This window comes from Phascolarctos cinereus, unplaced genomic scaffold, assembly GCF_003287225.1.
Source record: "Phascolarctos cinereus isolate Bilbo 61053 unplaced genomic scaffold, phaCin_HiC Scaffold_5;HRSCAF=322, whole genome shotgun sequence".
Taxonomy (NCBI): Eukaryota; Metazoa; Chordata; class Mammalia; order Diprotodontia; family Phascolarctidae; genus Phascolarctos; species Phascolarctos cinereus.
Window position 1 is genome coordinate 423,579,669 of NW_027555958.1, and position 16,629 is coordinate 423,596,297.

The 16,629-nt window shown below is 38.8% G+C and overlaps 1 protein-coding gene across 1 annotated transcript in view; it reads left to right on the forward strand.

Annotated features, from left to right (window-relative positions):
* LMX1A (LIM homeobox transcription factor 1 alpha) overlaps positions 1-15,550 on the forward strand; it is a 194,705-nt gene extending 179,155 nt beyond the window's left edge. Inside the window, exons 4-8 of the mRNA XM_020988801.2 lie at positions 2,015-2,187; positions 4,514-4,591; positions 7,383-7,450; positions 9,833-10,005; positions 13,720-15,550. Coding sequence (XP_020844460.1) covers positions 2,015-2,187; positions 4,514-4,591; positions 7,383-7,450; positions 9,833-10,005; positions 13,720-13,880 — 653 coding nt within the window. The 3' untranslated portion in view covers positions 13,881-15,550. The remainder of the gene's footprint in view (positions 1-2,014; positions 2,188-4,513; positions 4,592-7,382; positions 7,451-9,832; positions 10,006-13,719) is intronic.
* Positions 15,551-16,629: the final 1,079 nt, after the last annotated feature.

Consider the following 16,629-nt stretch of genomic DNA (forward strand, 5'->3'; position numbering starts at 1 on the left):
TAGTGGAAGGGATGGGACAGAGGGCCAAGAAGTAAGAGCTGAAGGAATGATCTTCAATGAGGATGGACTAGGAATGCGATTCTCATGAAGTGGGACAACACAGAAAGAGATCTCAGGATCAGTCTCCAAACTAGAAGGCACCCTATTCAATCTAGTGCAATCCATCCCTGACCAAGAATCCCGTCCACAGTATGCCAAACAATTACTTACCCCGCCCCCCATCTGAAGACTAACAATGATAAGGTCCCCCATGTGCCAATGACAGCCCATTTCATTTTTGGATAGGTCTGATTGTTAGGAGCTAGTTTGTGTCTTTTCTGTCTTTTGACAACTGCTTCCATACATTGCTCCTACTTTGGTACAATGGGACGTGGCAGAACAAACTTATTATTTGAACATTTCAGCCTTCAAATATTGGGGTTCATTACCATATGCCCCCTAAATCTTTTCTTTTCCAAGGCTTCTTACAACTCACTAAAATCCCCAAATGGTTTTTTTTTCAGAGAAACTCATCCAAGTCTTTGATAACAATTAGTGAAATCATAGATAAGAGCAGCTAGGTGGTGAAGTGGGTAGAGTGCTGGGCCTGGAATCAGGAAGACTCATCTTTGTGAGTTCAAATCTGGCCTCAGATGTTTAATAGCTGTGTGACCCTGGGCAAATCACTTACCCTATTGGCCTCAGTTTCCTCATTTGTCAAATAAGCTGGAAAAGGAAATGGCAAACCACTCAGTATCTATGCCAAGGAAACCCCAAATAGGGTCATGAAAAATCAGATAACTGAAACAAACAAGCAACAACATTGATAAGGGTCAAGCTTAGGAATGTGCAGGAGCCAGCTGGAACCAGCTCATGATGGCTGGTTATTAAATTTTTAGTAGAGTGTTTGTGCTTCAGAAATTGGCAAACACTACAGATATGTTGTTCCGTTGATTGTCTAACTCAAGAAAGTGGTAGAGAAAAAGTTAATAACATAAATTAAAGCTGAAAGTGTATTGTGGGTAAATTTTTACCCCTGGAGAGCCCAGTGTTAACATTTACTACCTCCCCCCCCCACCGTGGTCAAAGCTAGAATAATTAGAATAAATAGTTATACAAAGTACATTTTGATGACCCTTTTGAGTTCAGAAGCAGCTTTTCTTGAGCAAGACTAAGAGAGGATTCAAAGCTGGGACCTGGGAAAACACTAGCTTTAGAGTAAGTTAACCTATGGTTGGTAACAATTACTTTTAGAGAGAGAAAGCTCATACTGCATCTTGTTCCCAGGGAATGATTTTTCTTTTCGGTCTTCAGCCATATTACATCTCATTGTTCATCAGTTTCTTATGGTGAATACGTAACAATTTCATATTATTATTCTGATAGTTATGTTCTAGCAAAAAGTTGCTATAAAATTGTCTAATATCCTTTCAGATTTTAAATTTCTATGAGTCAATGAGACAGGATGGCCTGCTTTTACTTTGTATTTTCAATGGCTGGGAGTAACCTAAATGCTGAATCTGCTGATGAGAGGGCACTGTTTTTTACCCGGTGACAGCCACTAGCTTTGCAGACTTGATGCTTCTAAAGCCACACTAAACCCATGTAGTGCTATTTTTACATGGCACAATGGAAAGACTAATGAATTTGGAGTCAGGGGATGTGGATTTGAGTCCAGTTGGTGACTTCTACCTGGGTGCCTTTGAGCAAGTAATTTTCACCTAGCTGGACCTCAGTTTCTTCACCTGTAAAATGACAAGTTTGGACTAGATAAAGTCTGGGTCACCTTTCATCTCAAAGCCCATGATCTGTGTGTGTGTGTGTGTATGTTTATATGTATGTATATTTGATCAGGAATTCAATTTTTTGATCCTCTGAAATCATACCATTTACAATCACCTGCTCTGCAGATAAATAAGGCCAGCTCTGTAGCTGAGAGATTAGGACAACAATTTTGGGGAAAAAAACCTCCAAAACATGAATCCCAATAAGAGACTTTTGATAGGCTCTCTATATGACTTTCTTCTTCTTTCAGGGAAAAGTGATGATGAAGATAGCCTTTGCAAGGCAGGCCATGGGCCAGGGAAAGGGGTTGCTGAGGATGGCAAGGACCACAAGCGCCCCAAACGCCCCAGGACCATTCTGACCACCCAGCAGCGGAGAGCATTCAAGGCCTCATTTGAAGTCTCCTCCAAGCCATGCAGAAAGGTACTGTAAGGAGAAATAGGGAAGCAGTTGCCCAAGTCTGTGTTGTATCTCTGATGAGGAGTCAAGAAAGATTTGTCTAACCCTAAACAGTGCAGATCCTCTTAAGGATGGTTTTCAACTCACATCTACATGTACCCTTCTCTCCCTCCCATGTACATACATTACACTCATTTCATTCATTCATTCATTTGTTAATTAAATAAATACTTAAGTATTTACTTTATACTGAATGCTGTACTAGGGAAGGCTCAAAGTTTAAATAAACCAGGTTCCCTGCTATGGTGCAAGTAAGTATAAAGCCCCGTAGGAAGATAAGATACAAACACTGATAACTACATTATATACATGCATTAAAGTGATGTGTTGACAAAGGACTCTATGAGGTCTGAGCATATATACAGAAAGAAAACATGGTCAAGAGTTAAGGAAAACTTAGTTATTAGAAAATCATGGCAGGTAGAAAAACTAATTTAAACATTGGTTTTCACCTCCCTACTGGACCTGTACAAAAATTTTCAGGGAGATCTTTTCTCTTTGCTCTCATTACTAATGTTGCTTCTTTTGATCCTCTAAGGGAAGTGGCTTATTTTTGAAATCCCAAGTCTTTTGTGACCAATCAAAACATAGGTGATAGGTTTTTTCACAACCATAAACAAAATAATTTCTCGTTCATACTATCCCACCACCAAAATGCTGAATTGTTGCGTATAAGTAATGCAAACTTTTCATCATTGTTTTAATTTGCATTTCTCTACTCAATAATGACAGTGCATTTTTCATATGACTATAAATAGCTTTGATTTCTTCTTCTGAAAGCTGCCTATTCATATCCTCTGATCATTTACGAATTGGGTAATGGCTCTTATTTTTAAAATTTGACTCAGTTCCCTATATATTTGAGAAATGAGGCCTTTATCAGAGAAACTTTTTGTAAATTTTTTTTGATATTACTTCAAAGTGTTGTGGGGTTTATGCAGCTTGTAGGCAGCCTGTTTGATGCCTCTCTATTAGGCCAAGTATAGCACAAAGCATAATGTAAGAAAGGTACAATGGGTATGATTATCCCCATTTTGCAGATGGGGAAATTGAGGACCAGAGGTTAAGTTGCTTGCCTATGGTTACACTGACAAAAGGCATCAGAGGTAGGGTCTTGAATCCAGCTTTCTGCTAACTTCAAGTCCCCCACTCATTCTGCTACGCCATGATGTCTCTCAATAAATCAAGGGAAGAAATGGCAATGTTCAAAGTAAATTAAAATGCAAAATGACAACCATAAGGCAAAAGCAGTAAATCTCTTTTAAAGCTAATTTTCACAGAAATGCTTAAGCTCTGTGTGTCTGTTAATAAATGTGTTGCAACTAATGTTTAGCAATGGGCTAGTGTCCAACAACTACTGGAAGAGTTGGCCAATGTTCAAGGTAAACTCAAACCACTGGAAACATCTCCTTGAGGTGCATTCGTGGTTGTTTCTTATGAGATGTGCTTGGTGAATTCAATTTTAAAGAGGGGATTTTTCTTATGCTTTGGATTACTTGATTTCGGACCATTAGCCAGGTCTTTAGGAAGATATTGACATTGACCTCTTCTGGAGTACTTACTTATAATCATGTTTTTTTTCCAACTCCAATTGTTGTATGTCATCAGACTTATCAAAATTCACCCATCTGCTGACTTATTTTTTGTTTCAAACTTACACTTAAAGTCAAGTGCTAAATGAGAAAGGATGAATGTTTCAACATGTTCAGACAAACATTCTCCTTCCCTTGATCTTATTACAAAATGTCTCTTCTATTCTTCTTTCTTCCGCTCTAATTCCTTTCAGCAGTGACCAGGCACAAATTCACAGTCATATTGAGTTCAGTCACTTTGATGATACATTATATGTGTCATTAAATAATACACTTGTGAAAAAATTACACAGTATATCACAAAAGTCTTGGTGCAGTGTTAATCCATTAAAGCTGGAAACCACGCAAAAACTTTTGAGACGTCTTGTACATATGAAGTTTTGTTCTGTATCATGATTGTTTACGTTAAGTTATTGACCAAAAAAAATCCAATTTAACTGGTCTTCCTCATCTTTTATGATAATTTTGAATTAATTATTTTAACTTTTTCAAAACTGCTGATTCCCTACCCACTCCAGTAAAAAAACAAAAACAAAAAACCAAACCAAACAAAACCAAAACAGAACCTGTATACCAGAAAATCTGTTAGAGGAAAATAAAGTGTTATTCATGATCAACACATGTAATATTATAAGAAATGCTTCAACATTTTTCCCTTTTATGAAATCTGAATGTTTCTACCTTTCCATCTTTTAAAGGTAAGAGAGACTTTGGCTGCTGAGACAGGATTGAGCGTTCGTGTTGTTCAAGTTTGGTTCCAAAATCAGAGAGCTAAGGTAACCTGCCTTTTGAACTTTATACCACCCATATCCCTTGTGGTATTGCTGTGTCCCTGAAAAAAAAATAGTGATAGGAGGAGATCTTTGCTGTGACCATGTTAGTTAATCACTGACTGGATGCATCCTGTCATATGTCTGGGGAAATGCTTTACCTTATTGGTTATAAGATGATGCTTTAAGCATAGTTTAAACAGATAGTAAACATTCTCCTAAAAATTGCATTGTAAATTCCAATTGATGTATTCAAGACAGAGGCTAGTGAAGTGATAATAGGAGTTGGCATTTATACAGTGTGTACCAAAAGTCTTAGTGTGAATTCTGGAACACCCTATACATATGAGTTTTGTCAAGTTTCATTTTTGGTTAGTGTAAATGGTAAGTCATTAACCAAAACAACCAATTTAAAAAAAAACAATTCTTATCTGGGTTTCCAAATAAGCAGACTGGCCATTACTGTTATTGTTATTATTATTATTATTATTACTATAATAAAACTTAAAACTACACTAAGAATTTTGAGACATGCTGTATAATAATGCATCATTGTTATATGGAGCTTTCCACTAAAATAAGCTTCATTTGATACTCATCAGTACAGTAGAATGATACTTCAAGGTAGTCTAAGTACTGTTATCAGTATTTTATAAATGAGGAAACTGAGGCTCAGGAATATAGCTGAGATTCTACCCAGTAACAGATGGAGTGTGAACTCAAACTGAGGTCTGTAGGTTCCAAGTCTAATTTTCTTTCCCTTATACAAAACTGACTCATTAAGTAATAGTTATTGAATTCTCTAATGATTTGAGGTATTTTTAAAAACAAAAACTCTTTGAAGTTTGTAGTGTAAGTGTTATTATCCACTTTTTCTGGAAGAGAAAATTTTCTCAGAGGTTACGTATTGCAGCAATGCCCAATGGCATGTGGCAGAACCAAGAAGTTAAGCCAGGTCTCCTGAATACAGATGAATTTGTTTTTTGGGGAGGCATTTCACTTCAGACACATGGTCCTTTCAGCATATGCCTCTCCATTTTTGGCAATCTTCTCCATTCCCATGGATAAGACTTTCCTACTGCTACCTGGCTTCTAAGGGACTCATTCTGGCCTGCCTTTTATGGTAACAGCCCCTGACCCCATCCCTTTCTTCTCCATTCTCATTCTTTTTACTTTACTTCTTTTTTCTTTACTAGAAGAACAGCCAATCTGCATTATGGCATCATATGTGCTAATAGGATAATGTGTCAACCCCCTTCCTGAGCCATTACTTTAGTGGACCTTCTAGAGAAGACATCCTGTGGTAGGGGCATCAAAAGAATGCACCGAATACTGTCTCTGACTCTTACTTTTTATGCTATGATCTTTGGCAAGTCACTTAACCATTCTAGGTCTCAGTTTCCTTATCTGTTAAATGAGGGAATTGGAGTAGATGGCTTCTAAGGTCCCTTCTAGAGTCTAAGTCTATGATCAAACCCAAAAATCAATTTACATGGTATGATACTGAACAATTCCCTTACTTTTTTAGGCTTCCATTTTTTTTCCACCTGTAAAGTGAAGAGATTGGTACAAGACAATCTCTAAGATTTCTTTCAACTCTAAATATTCTGTTTCTATGGCTATGAGAACTGACTCCAATGGCAGGTTCTTCAAACCAATGGGCAGGCCATTTATTTTACCTACCTACTAGGTCAGCCTGAGCACATATGCCATACAGCACAATGCAGCAAAGAGTACCGTCTATAGAGTGAAGAAACCTGGGCTGGAACCCTGGTCAACACTTACTAACTGTATGATCATAGGTTTGTCACTTAATTTTTCCAAATGTTAGGTTGTCTTTCTACAAAACCAGACTGATGCTATTTTGCTACTTACTTCATGGGACTGTGAGGAATTTTACAATGGTTTCACAATTCTAAAATGTCATAGAAATAAGACTGTTACTATTAGAGATGACTAGGCCTACATATGTTTGTGGCGATGGTTATAGGCAGGACATTAAGGACATTTATTTATTCTGCATTCTATTTTACTTGCTGGCTGTTGTGGAGTCAGAGCTCCTCCATTTTGAAAATAATATAATTTAGTTAACACATATATGTCTATAGTCTCCCATTGGTACTTAAAATACAAGTAACCCCAAATAGGATGTGCCATGGTAAACTGTTGTGCAGCCTGTTCTGAGAAACAGCCTAGGTCCCATCCCACCTCCTGCTTCCTGTTACCCTGAAACTGTGTAAAAGGGTTATTATACCCGATGAGCCTTGAGCCCCAGTACCAGGGACCTTGACCAATCAATTTTTACTTTGTGTCTTACCGTTTTTCTCACTCTTTGAAGCTCGTATAAACCCTGAGTACTGTTCATTCAGGGAGTCTTTGCCTCTTCTCCCCTGCTGGAGAACTCAGTAGATCCTACCTAGTTGGTCCAAATTATATTTCTTTGCCAATCTGTTGTTTTATTTCCCAACATAGATACTGCTTTTTGTATTGAAACAAAGTTCTGCCTGTGTCTCAGTCTTCACATCTATACAACAGCACTGCAGATGAGATATAGCTAGTTGCAAGGTCTCTCCCCCCACCCCAGGTTGAGTCATTTCCCCAAAAGTTCTGGGTCCTGAGAGGCAAGCCCCTACCCCCAATGCAAAGTGGAGCAAGCCAGGTCCCACGGTTTTATTAAGCAGACAGTCTTATTTCAGAGGCCATCCCTCTGCCTTTCCTTCTCCCTCCCTCCATCCTCCATCTCATCAGGCTACTGAAGGTGGGCTAGGTTCTAACCCCTTTGTTCCCTCTTCACCAGATGAAGAAGTTGGCAAGGCGACAGCAGCAGCAACAGCAAGATCAGCAGAACACACAGAGGCTGAGTTCAGGTAAGGTGGGCGTCCTCTCCTCAGCAGCTAGTGCTGTATATTCCTTCTCTATTTCCTCCCAGAACTAAGCATGAGACTTCACTAGTCACCACTAAGCCACCCCAGCTCAGCTCTTCATCAGTAGGTCTTTGAAATGAGCGATGCTCCATCTATCACCTGACTCCCCTATTATCCTTAAATTGAGGACTGGGACCATCTTTCCCACTCCAGAGGTCACATGCTAGTTGTGGCAGGGCTAAGGATACCCGAGCTGCAGAGTGCAGGACAGCTGTCTAATGATGGTGATGGTAGCCATTAACTCCCATGAATGCCCCGTTAACTCTCCCTCTTCCTGACATCATAAATTGATCCCTTATTGTTGGCTTTATATTCTCCGTTTGCCCATTCCCAATGAGATCTTCCTTTTACGAGCTAATGTGGCATGAGATGGCTAAAAGGTGAAGTGGATAGAAGGCTGGGCCTGGAGTCAGGAAGACCTGAGTTAAAACCTAGCCTCAGACATTTATTAGTTGTGTGACTCTGGGCAAGTCACTTAAGCTCTGTTTGCCTCAGTTTCCTCAGCTATAAAATTGGGATAATTTCAGCATCTTCCTCCCAGGGTTATTGTGAGGATCAAATTAAATAATATTTATAAAACACTTAGCACAGTGCCTGGCACATAATGGGCACTATATAAATGTTTATTCCTTCCCTCCCTTCCTTAAAGTAAGAAAAGATCCCACCATCATTTAATCTCTTTCAGTACATGAGTCTTACAAATTTCTTTTGCATCAGTCTGTTTTGTGGTCATGAAAGAAAAACGTATTCTCTGATTCTGCAATGAGGTCATTTGAGGCAATGAATTTAAGAATTCTTATATTATTGTCATCTCATCTTCCTCAATTCAGTTCCTATTATTTAGCATGGTTCTTCTACCAAATCTTTCTGGTAGATACTGAACTGAATGTGGTTCTAGATTATAATGTGTGGTCCTAGCTTTGTAATTTGTAACTCAGAAACCTACAGTCAGTGAATTCCTTGGTTACTTACCTCTTAGATTAAAGATCACTGTCATTAGCATAGAAGAGAAAGAAGAAATGTAAAAGCTGGCAAAGATGTTGGGCTAATGTGTCTTCAGACCTGCTACCCTGCACACTCCAGAGGAAAGAGACTCAAGTTTAAGGAGTGGTTTGTCATTGAGTCTGTCACTTCTGTGTAAAATAAAGCTATTCTGAAGAGCAAAGTAGAATCAAGGCTTACAGGGGAAAGATGGATGTTCTCCAGTCTAGCCACTTCATTCTACGGATGAAGAAACTCAGGCCCAATAGGTGATGCAACATACCCAAACTTACATAGACATTTAATATCAAATCTACAGTTCAAATCAGGCTCTCTGATTCCAAATTATGGGATCATAGATCTAGATCCCACACACCTCAGAGACCGTTTAGTGAAGTTCAACCCTGTCATTTTATAGATGAGGAAACTGAGGCCTATCAAGGTCAAGTGACTTACCCAAGGTCACACAAGTAATAAACATCATATTAAAGATATGATCTGTTGAAGTCAATTCTAATGTCTCTATTCATCTTTAATTTATTTTGTATATGGCTTATGTGTGCAAAGCTGTTTGTACGTTGGCTCTCATGCTAGACTGTAAGTTCCTTGAGGAAATAGACTGTCTTTTGCTTTGTTTTGGGTCCCTAGGACTTAGCACAATATTTGTCACACAGTAAATGCTTAATAAGTGCTAGTTAATAAAAACAATAATTATAATAATAATAATGTCCAATGGACCAGAACTTAAGCAAGTTTAAAATTCAAGTTGTTTTGCAAGATTTTCAAGAAGATTTTGCAAGAGGGTTCTCCTAAATTAGAACAATGGGAAAGGATGCCACAAAGGACTATTGATCTTTCTAGGACCCATTCATTCAAAGGCTCCCAAAAGATTGTCCTATAGCAGCTCTATGGACATCAAAAGACTAAGGCAGATGGCAAGTATTTATCACCTTTTTGATTGTAGATGAAGAAACAAAGGCTTAGAGTATTAGTTGTGATGATATGGCAAAGTGAGGGAAGGATCTGGAGTCCTCTGGTTCACTGCCCTAACCACCCCAGAAGGACTGCTTTGGGAGAGTTAGCAACACGCTATAGTCCTCGCTGAGAAGGAAATCAAGGTAGTCGGCATTTATTAAGTACTTATTCTGTGACAAACACTATGCTAAGTATTGGAAAATGCAAGTAACAAGCAGGAATCAAGACAGTCCCTGTCCTCAAGGAGCTTACATTCTAGTAGAAAAGAACTAATTTCAATAGATGCCAGAAAATTGGGAGACTAAGCCAGAATAATCGCTCCCTTCTTCCGGATCAGTGACAATGATCTCTCCTCTCCTTTGTCCTACAGCTCAACAAATGGTGGAGGGAGTAGTGGGATGGAAGGGATCATGAATCCCTATACTGCACTGCCAACTGCACAGCAGCTCCTGGCCATTGAGCAGAGTGTATACAACTCAGATCCCTTTCGACAAGGGCTCACCCCACCCCAGATGCCTGGAGACCACATGCATCCTTATGGTAAGAAACTCAAAATGTTGCCAGGAATGAATTCGAGAAATACCCCCTACTTGTATATAGGCTGCTTCTGGAGCAAGGTTAAGTGACTGGCCCGCTCTCATATAACTAATAGTGTCTGAGACCAGACTATGAGCCCAAGTCTTTTTGACTCCAAGTATGGCACTCTATCCACTGGGCCACCTGGGAGCATGACTATTTCTATTCCAACAATGCATATGATTTTTTTCATACAAGGATGGGGTGAGTAGAGGAGTTCATTAAATAATTTCTAATGATGATTATACCTCTAATCAAGGTAGGATTCTTTAATTAAGCAAGTAATTAGCTCTGAGAATAGAAACACAAGTAGCAGTTTTTCTACTTGCCTTTCTCTATCATGAATACTAGTAGGTGTTCTAACGTAATCTAAGGACCACAAATCAACCTCTAATGGTTAAAAAGTTTTTCTCCCAATTAAAGTAGACTTATATGTTGAGTACAGTCTATCTGTAGGGAATCTTCTCTAGCCCCGCTCTAAATAGTTACAGAAAGCACCCACCCTCCCCACTTACCATTTGAAGAACTTTTAGTGGGGTAGTAGATTGGAGCTAGGTGTAGGAACCAGGCTTGTAGCCTACATTTGTCTCCAAAACAGGAAAATGGGATTTAATGGATGTTAGGGATGTAAAACATTAGCTTTTTACAAAGAAAAATTCATATTGACCAATATTTTGCAATATGTAGTAAATAAAATACTAATTGCTAAGACTAAATGTAAAGTTTTTTTTCAGGCAAGAGGAAACACCAAACCATTGGTATGATGGCAACATCAACCACAAATTATGGACCTTAAGTCAACCAACTTCCTTTGTTCACTGGTGTCCTTATACATCCAATTGCTATATGCCACCAGCACCCTCTGCTGTCTGGTAGCAGACACCAGCAGGCTTCTTCCTCAAAACATGAAGCTATTCCAGGGGCATGCATATTTTTGCTAGGTTCTTCCATCTCACTTCCTTCTGCTCAAGACTCCAAGAGTGTACTTGAAGAGCCTGAGAGAGTTAGGAAGAAATAATATATATCTTCTCTTGAGTATTGGAGGAGATCACAATCCTTATCTTGTTTTCCAATGCCTACCTCCTACAATATGGTATGCAGCCAGGTTCACTCAATGGGACTTTGTTGAGCCCCCAAAGAGTCAATAGACACTAAAGACAAGTCTGCTGAACCCAGAGGCTGAAAAAGGTAGATGAAGCAACCATTGGCATAAACAAAGGAGTAAATTGAATGACTAATGATAAGACTAAAGCAAGGAGTTAGATGAGAAGGTGAATGGTCAGTGGGTTGGAGTCTGTCACTCTTAGGGCTATTACTTTCACTTAGGAATTATTTTGAAGTCTCCATTGATTCATGTGTGACCTGAACATTGGATTTGGAGGGAGAAGCTAGGTTCAGAATCTGGCTCTTTGTGTAAGTCACTTTACCCCTGGGCCTCAATTTTTTCATCTATTGGACTAGATAATCTTTAAAATCCTTTTAGACTCTAAATCAATTCCCAACCATATCACCCAAAGTCATGACTTCCTACAAGAAGCGTTTTATTACTAATTCTAGCACCATAGACATATATATACCCCGAGACCTCCTTTCCTTGTTTCACCACACCATCCCCCATCCCACCATGTTTCTATACTATCACAGACCTACAGAATCTCAGAATCTTGGAATTGGAAGGGAATTTCTGGGCCAATGAGTCCCACCTACAAGTGGTCATTCAGGCCTTGTCTGATGAACTCTGATGAAGGGAATCTTACTAACTGCTGAAAAATTCCATTCCATATTCAAACATCTTTAATCAAAATCTTCCTCTCTATAACTTTGACCTATTGTTCTAAATTCTAAACTCTTTAACCACATGATAGTTTTCATTGCTCTTGCTTGGTGCAGACCTTCAAATACTTGAAGGCAGCTACCATGTCCCACCTCTGTCTTCTCTTCTTCTGGTTAACCATCTTCAGTTCCTTCAGCTGATCCTTATATGCTATGATCTCAATTGCATAACATAAAGACGTGGCTCACTTTATGAAATAGCCCTTTCCTGGAAAAAATGTACATAAATCCATTCTTCTAACAATTTTTCTAACAATATTTTAAAGACACTAAGGTAGCTTGCTACAGAAAGGAATCCTAAGATTTAAACTTTTATAAAGTGAATGATTATCCCTCAAAAGATGTTTTCGCCCTCAGAACCAGATATACATATCTATCTATCTATCTATCTATCTATCTATCTATCTATCTATCTATCTATACATACACATATAAGTATACACATACAGGTATATATGTACATATGTACATACACACATAAATACAAACACATATATGTATATATACATACACACATGTGTGTGTATTTGTGTGTGTATACATATATACATACATACAGATATATGTATATATATGTATATATATATATATATATATATATATTTAAATCTCAGATAATCAGATTTGCTTAAGCTGGGGTGGAAGCAGGTGCTTCTAGTGCAGTCTATACCTTTATTTATTGTGCTTTGTAATTTTACCTGTAGTCATTTCTATTGTGTGGAGTTATCTTTTGTTTCAGGGACTGGGTTATCCATTTCTTTTGTATTTCTAAAAAAATCTAGTGTAGGATTGGGAACACTGTGGGCACTAAGTAAATGAGACGGCTAGGTGGTCCAGGGGATAGAGCACAGGTTATGGAATCAGAAGGACCAGAGTTCAAATCCTGTCTCAGACACTAGCTACAGACTCCAGAAAAGTCACTTAAGCTCTGACTTCCTCCATTTCCTCCTATGTAAAATGATAAACATAAAAATAAATGAGATAAATCACACCTGTAAAATGATACACAATTAAATAATATAGAAATACTATATAAAATGGATTAATCCCAGAGTTGTTGTGAGAATGAAATGAATCAATATTTGTAAAGCACTTTGCCAGCCTCTTAATCCTAAAACTTTTTAAAGTGCTACATAAACTATAAGCTAGCTATTAAATGTTCACTGAACATAGAACATGGAATTGGTCTGAAGCTTCACTGGTCAGTCATGGAGCTGTTTCATGTTTTCTTACAATTCACTGAGCATCATTTTCTATGTCCAACCCTCTTTATGAAAACTTGAATAGTAACTCCAGCCAACACTGCTTTTTCTTTTCCTGACCATCCATAGGATGGTGGACAAGTCACTTAACCTCATTGGCTGTTAGTTTCCTCCTGTGTGGGATGAAGCTGATTGCATCCAGGAGTGATAAAGTCCAGTCTTTAGTGGAAGGCAGATGAGGTGGTGGTGTATGAATGTGTGTTGGTAGTAGTCAATATTCAAAGGTTTTGCTGTTGTTAGATGGAAGGGGGTGGAGCAGCATGGCTACCTTGCAACCCTGGGCATTGTGAGTTGTGTTGCTCACCTTACTCCTTGGACCATGTGTGGTAGCACTTGATTACATTCAGTTTAGTCCTCTATTATAATTTCTTTTTATATATAAATATATATTAGGTATTATTTTACAGTAGTTGCATGCATAAGTCTTATTTGCTTAAAAGGATGGCCAGATTCTTGAGGACTATTGTCGAACAGCTATTTTTATCGACATATAGTCTCTACTCAAGAAACATTCATTGAATTGACTTGTATTTTTCTAGCAATAAAAGGCAAACTTCATGCTGGTGTTTTATTTCCATTTCAGGTGCTGAGCCCCTTTTCCATGACCTAGATAGTGATGACACCTCCCTCAGTAACCTGGGTGACTGTTTCCTAGCAACCTCTGAAGCTGGGTCCCTGCAGTCCCGGGTGGGGAACCCCATCGACCACCTGTACTCCATGCAGAATTCTTATTTCACCTCTTGAGTCCACCTCAGAGTCCAGTGGCTAGGCTCCCAATGAAACAAACATATTAAACCAGGGGTCAGCTGGCCTTAGTTCGGGAGGTTAGGGAAGAAGTGGGTGGGGGAGGGGCCTTTCTTGGGAATGCTGTATAATAACAATATGGTATAGCCCAGCATTTCCAAAGACTGAATACGTTATGGATTACATAGTTTAATGTTTCTATAAGAGTCATAGCATTAGATATGAAGACGTGTTTATCATTAAAGACAGGGACTTTTAATATAGACATTCTCATGCAAATTAGATGCCTAGAGACTCCTAACAACTTCCCACCATTTTGGGGAAGCTCTTGTCAAGAGGTACATGCGTCTATCCATCTGTGTGCCCATAGACAGATGGACGTGTGTGTGAGTGTGTGTAACCTTTCATACTTTATCATCAAAGTTTATTCCTAATTGTAACAGGCAGCATCTGTACAGCGAAAGTAACTTTATTTTCAGTGTGAACTCTATTTAAGGAAATGCTTGATGCACTTAAGTTATAAAATGAGATAATTTACTTTTATAAACTTTATTTTTAGTTGGAGGAGACTTGTCGGCCAGGGCAGGATTGCCGATTCATTTAGTCTGGTTTGAGTTCATTTAGTTTTCATTGCTAGGGGTTGAGTTCTAAAAAAGTGACTGGTCCTTGCTGACATGGCCCCCCATACCTAGTGGCTTAGTTGGGAGACAGCAATGTCTCTTAACATTAGTGGGGAGCTCAGAGCCAGGATGATTAAGGACAACACTCAGCTGCTGGATAATATTGGGCAAATCCCTTAACTACATTGGGCTGCAGCATGAGGCTGATGGAACTTACCTACCTCACCCAGGAGCACCGAAGCTTAGTTGTTATTCAAAAGCAGATGAAGAGGGGTGCAATACCGATCTGTGCCATCGTTATTCAATATAGAAGGCTTTTACTACTATTGGAGTGACATGAAGACGCAGGAGCAGCTCTGGGAGGAGAGCAAAATGACTTCTCTTCAGCCTTAGGCTTTTTGGGCAACATTGCCCATCCCGTTTCCATTTGTAGAGCCTGGGATGTTAAAGATGATATGGCAGATGTGGAGGAAGGGCTGCAGCCTTGGAGATTCTATTTCTAAATGTCCGGTAACTCAAGGAATCCTCAAGAGGTGATTTTTGATGGAAGCCAGTGGTAATATCCTTTGGAGTCACTTTTCTCACTGTGGCTATACTCAACTCAATAGCCATTGCACATAAGAATATGGTTCCACACCCTATTCCCCAAATGTGGTGCTAGAATGGGATACTTCTTTGCCAGGAGGCCCCCTGGAAAACCCAAACAAGGAGGTAGGGGCAGTGGGAAAGTCGGATTGGCCTCCATTTCTCCAAGAAGGAACTTACAGGACTTGGCTTCACTTGAGGGGAAGCAGAAGGAACCTTGGACATAGTGCCCCAGGGCCAGAGGAAACACGTCCTTTCTATTCTAGATTCTATGTTGTGTGATTTTTGTGCTGTTGTTTATAATTTATGCAAGCAAATAAAAAACAAGCCAATTTGGTGAATGAAAATAGCTAATACTCTGTAGCTCTCTGCTGGTGACTGTGGGTAAGGATCAGTCAGAGAATATAGCAGGATTTATGGGAGTGAAAATGAATGAGATCCCTACTCCAATACAAGATTACTGAAAAGACATTAAAAACTTCTTTAAAATGCACTGTCTTTTTTTTTTTATTTGGGATCAAGGGTGGCAAGTAAGGGATGGAGCTGGAAATAAGGAGGATCATATGATTTTGTTTGAATTAAGTGGAAATAAGGAGGGTCATGTGGCTGTTCAAATAAAGTTTGAATAAATAAGAATAAATAAATGCATCTGGGAAAATTAGGGCCAGAGACGGTTCCCCTGTATTGTTCAGATAGGCCAAGGAAAGGATCCTATATGTGTGAAGACCCTTTCACATCCACAGAAGGATCCTGACATGAAAATAACTATCTACTTCACCATGGATCACATACTTAACCCACCTACAATGTTTCTGGTATATCAAATGAGTATACTCCATGGATGCCAGAATGGAGAAAAGGAAAAGGGTAGTTTTTATTGGCAGGGAAATTATAAGGCCTTATAGTGAGGAGGGCAACATGAAAAGAGGTGGTTAGCTTGACCGGAAAGAAACAAAACAAAAGCTTAGAGATTTGCTTATGTTCAAAGATTTTCTCTTATACTGACCTTCCTTGGGATTCATCTTGACCCTAGTCATAGCATGACAGAAGGTTAGAGCTGGAAAGTACCTTAAAGATACTTTACTCCAATGTTCTAATTTTTTGAAAAAAAATGTTATATTTTTATATCACCTTCATTTCCAAATATATTACTCTTCCATTCATTAATCAGAGATATGTAACATAACAAAAATGGGCTCTTTATAACAAAGAAATAAAAAAAAGAGAGAGAAAAGGAGTTTAGCATTATTAATCAACACATGAACCAAGTCTGATAGGAGATGCAGTGTTCCACACCAAGGGCATCCTGCCTCTGCAAAGAATGGAGGAAGGTACACATTCTCATCTCTTCTTCAGGGCTGTTTGGTCATTATCATTACATAACTAGTTTAGATTTTTGTTCTTTCCATTTAAATCATGCACGTTGTTTTCCTGATTTGATTTATTTCAGTTTGCATCAGTTCATATGTCTTCCTGTGACTCTCTGTATTTTTCACAATTATAATTTTGCTTAGTGCAATAAAATTCCATTACATTCAGGTAAC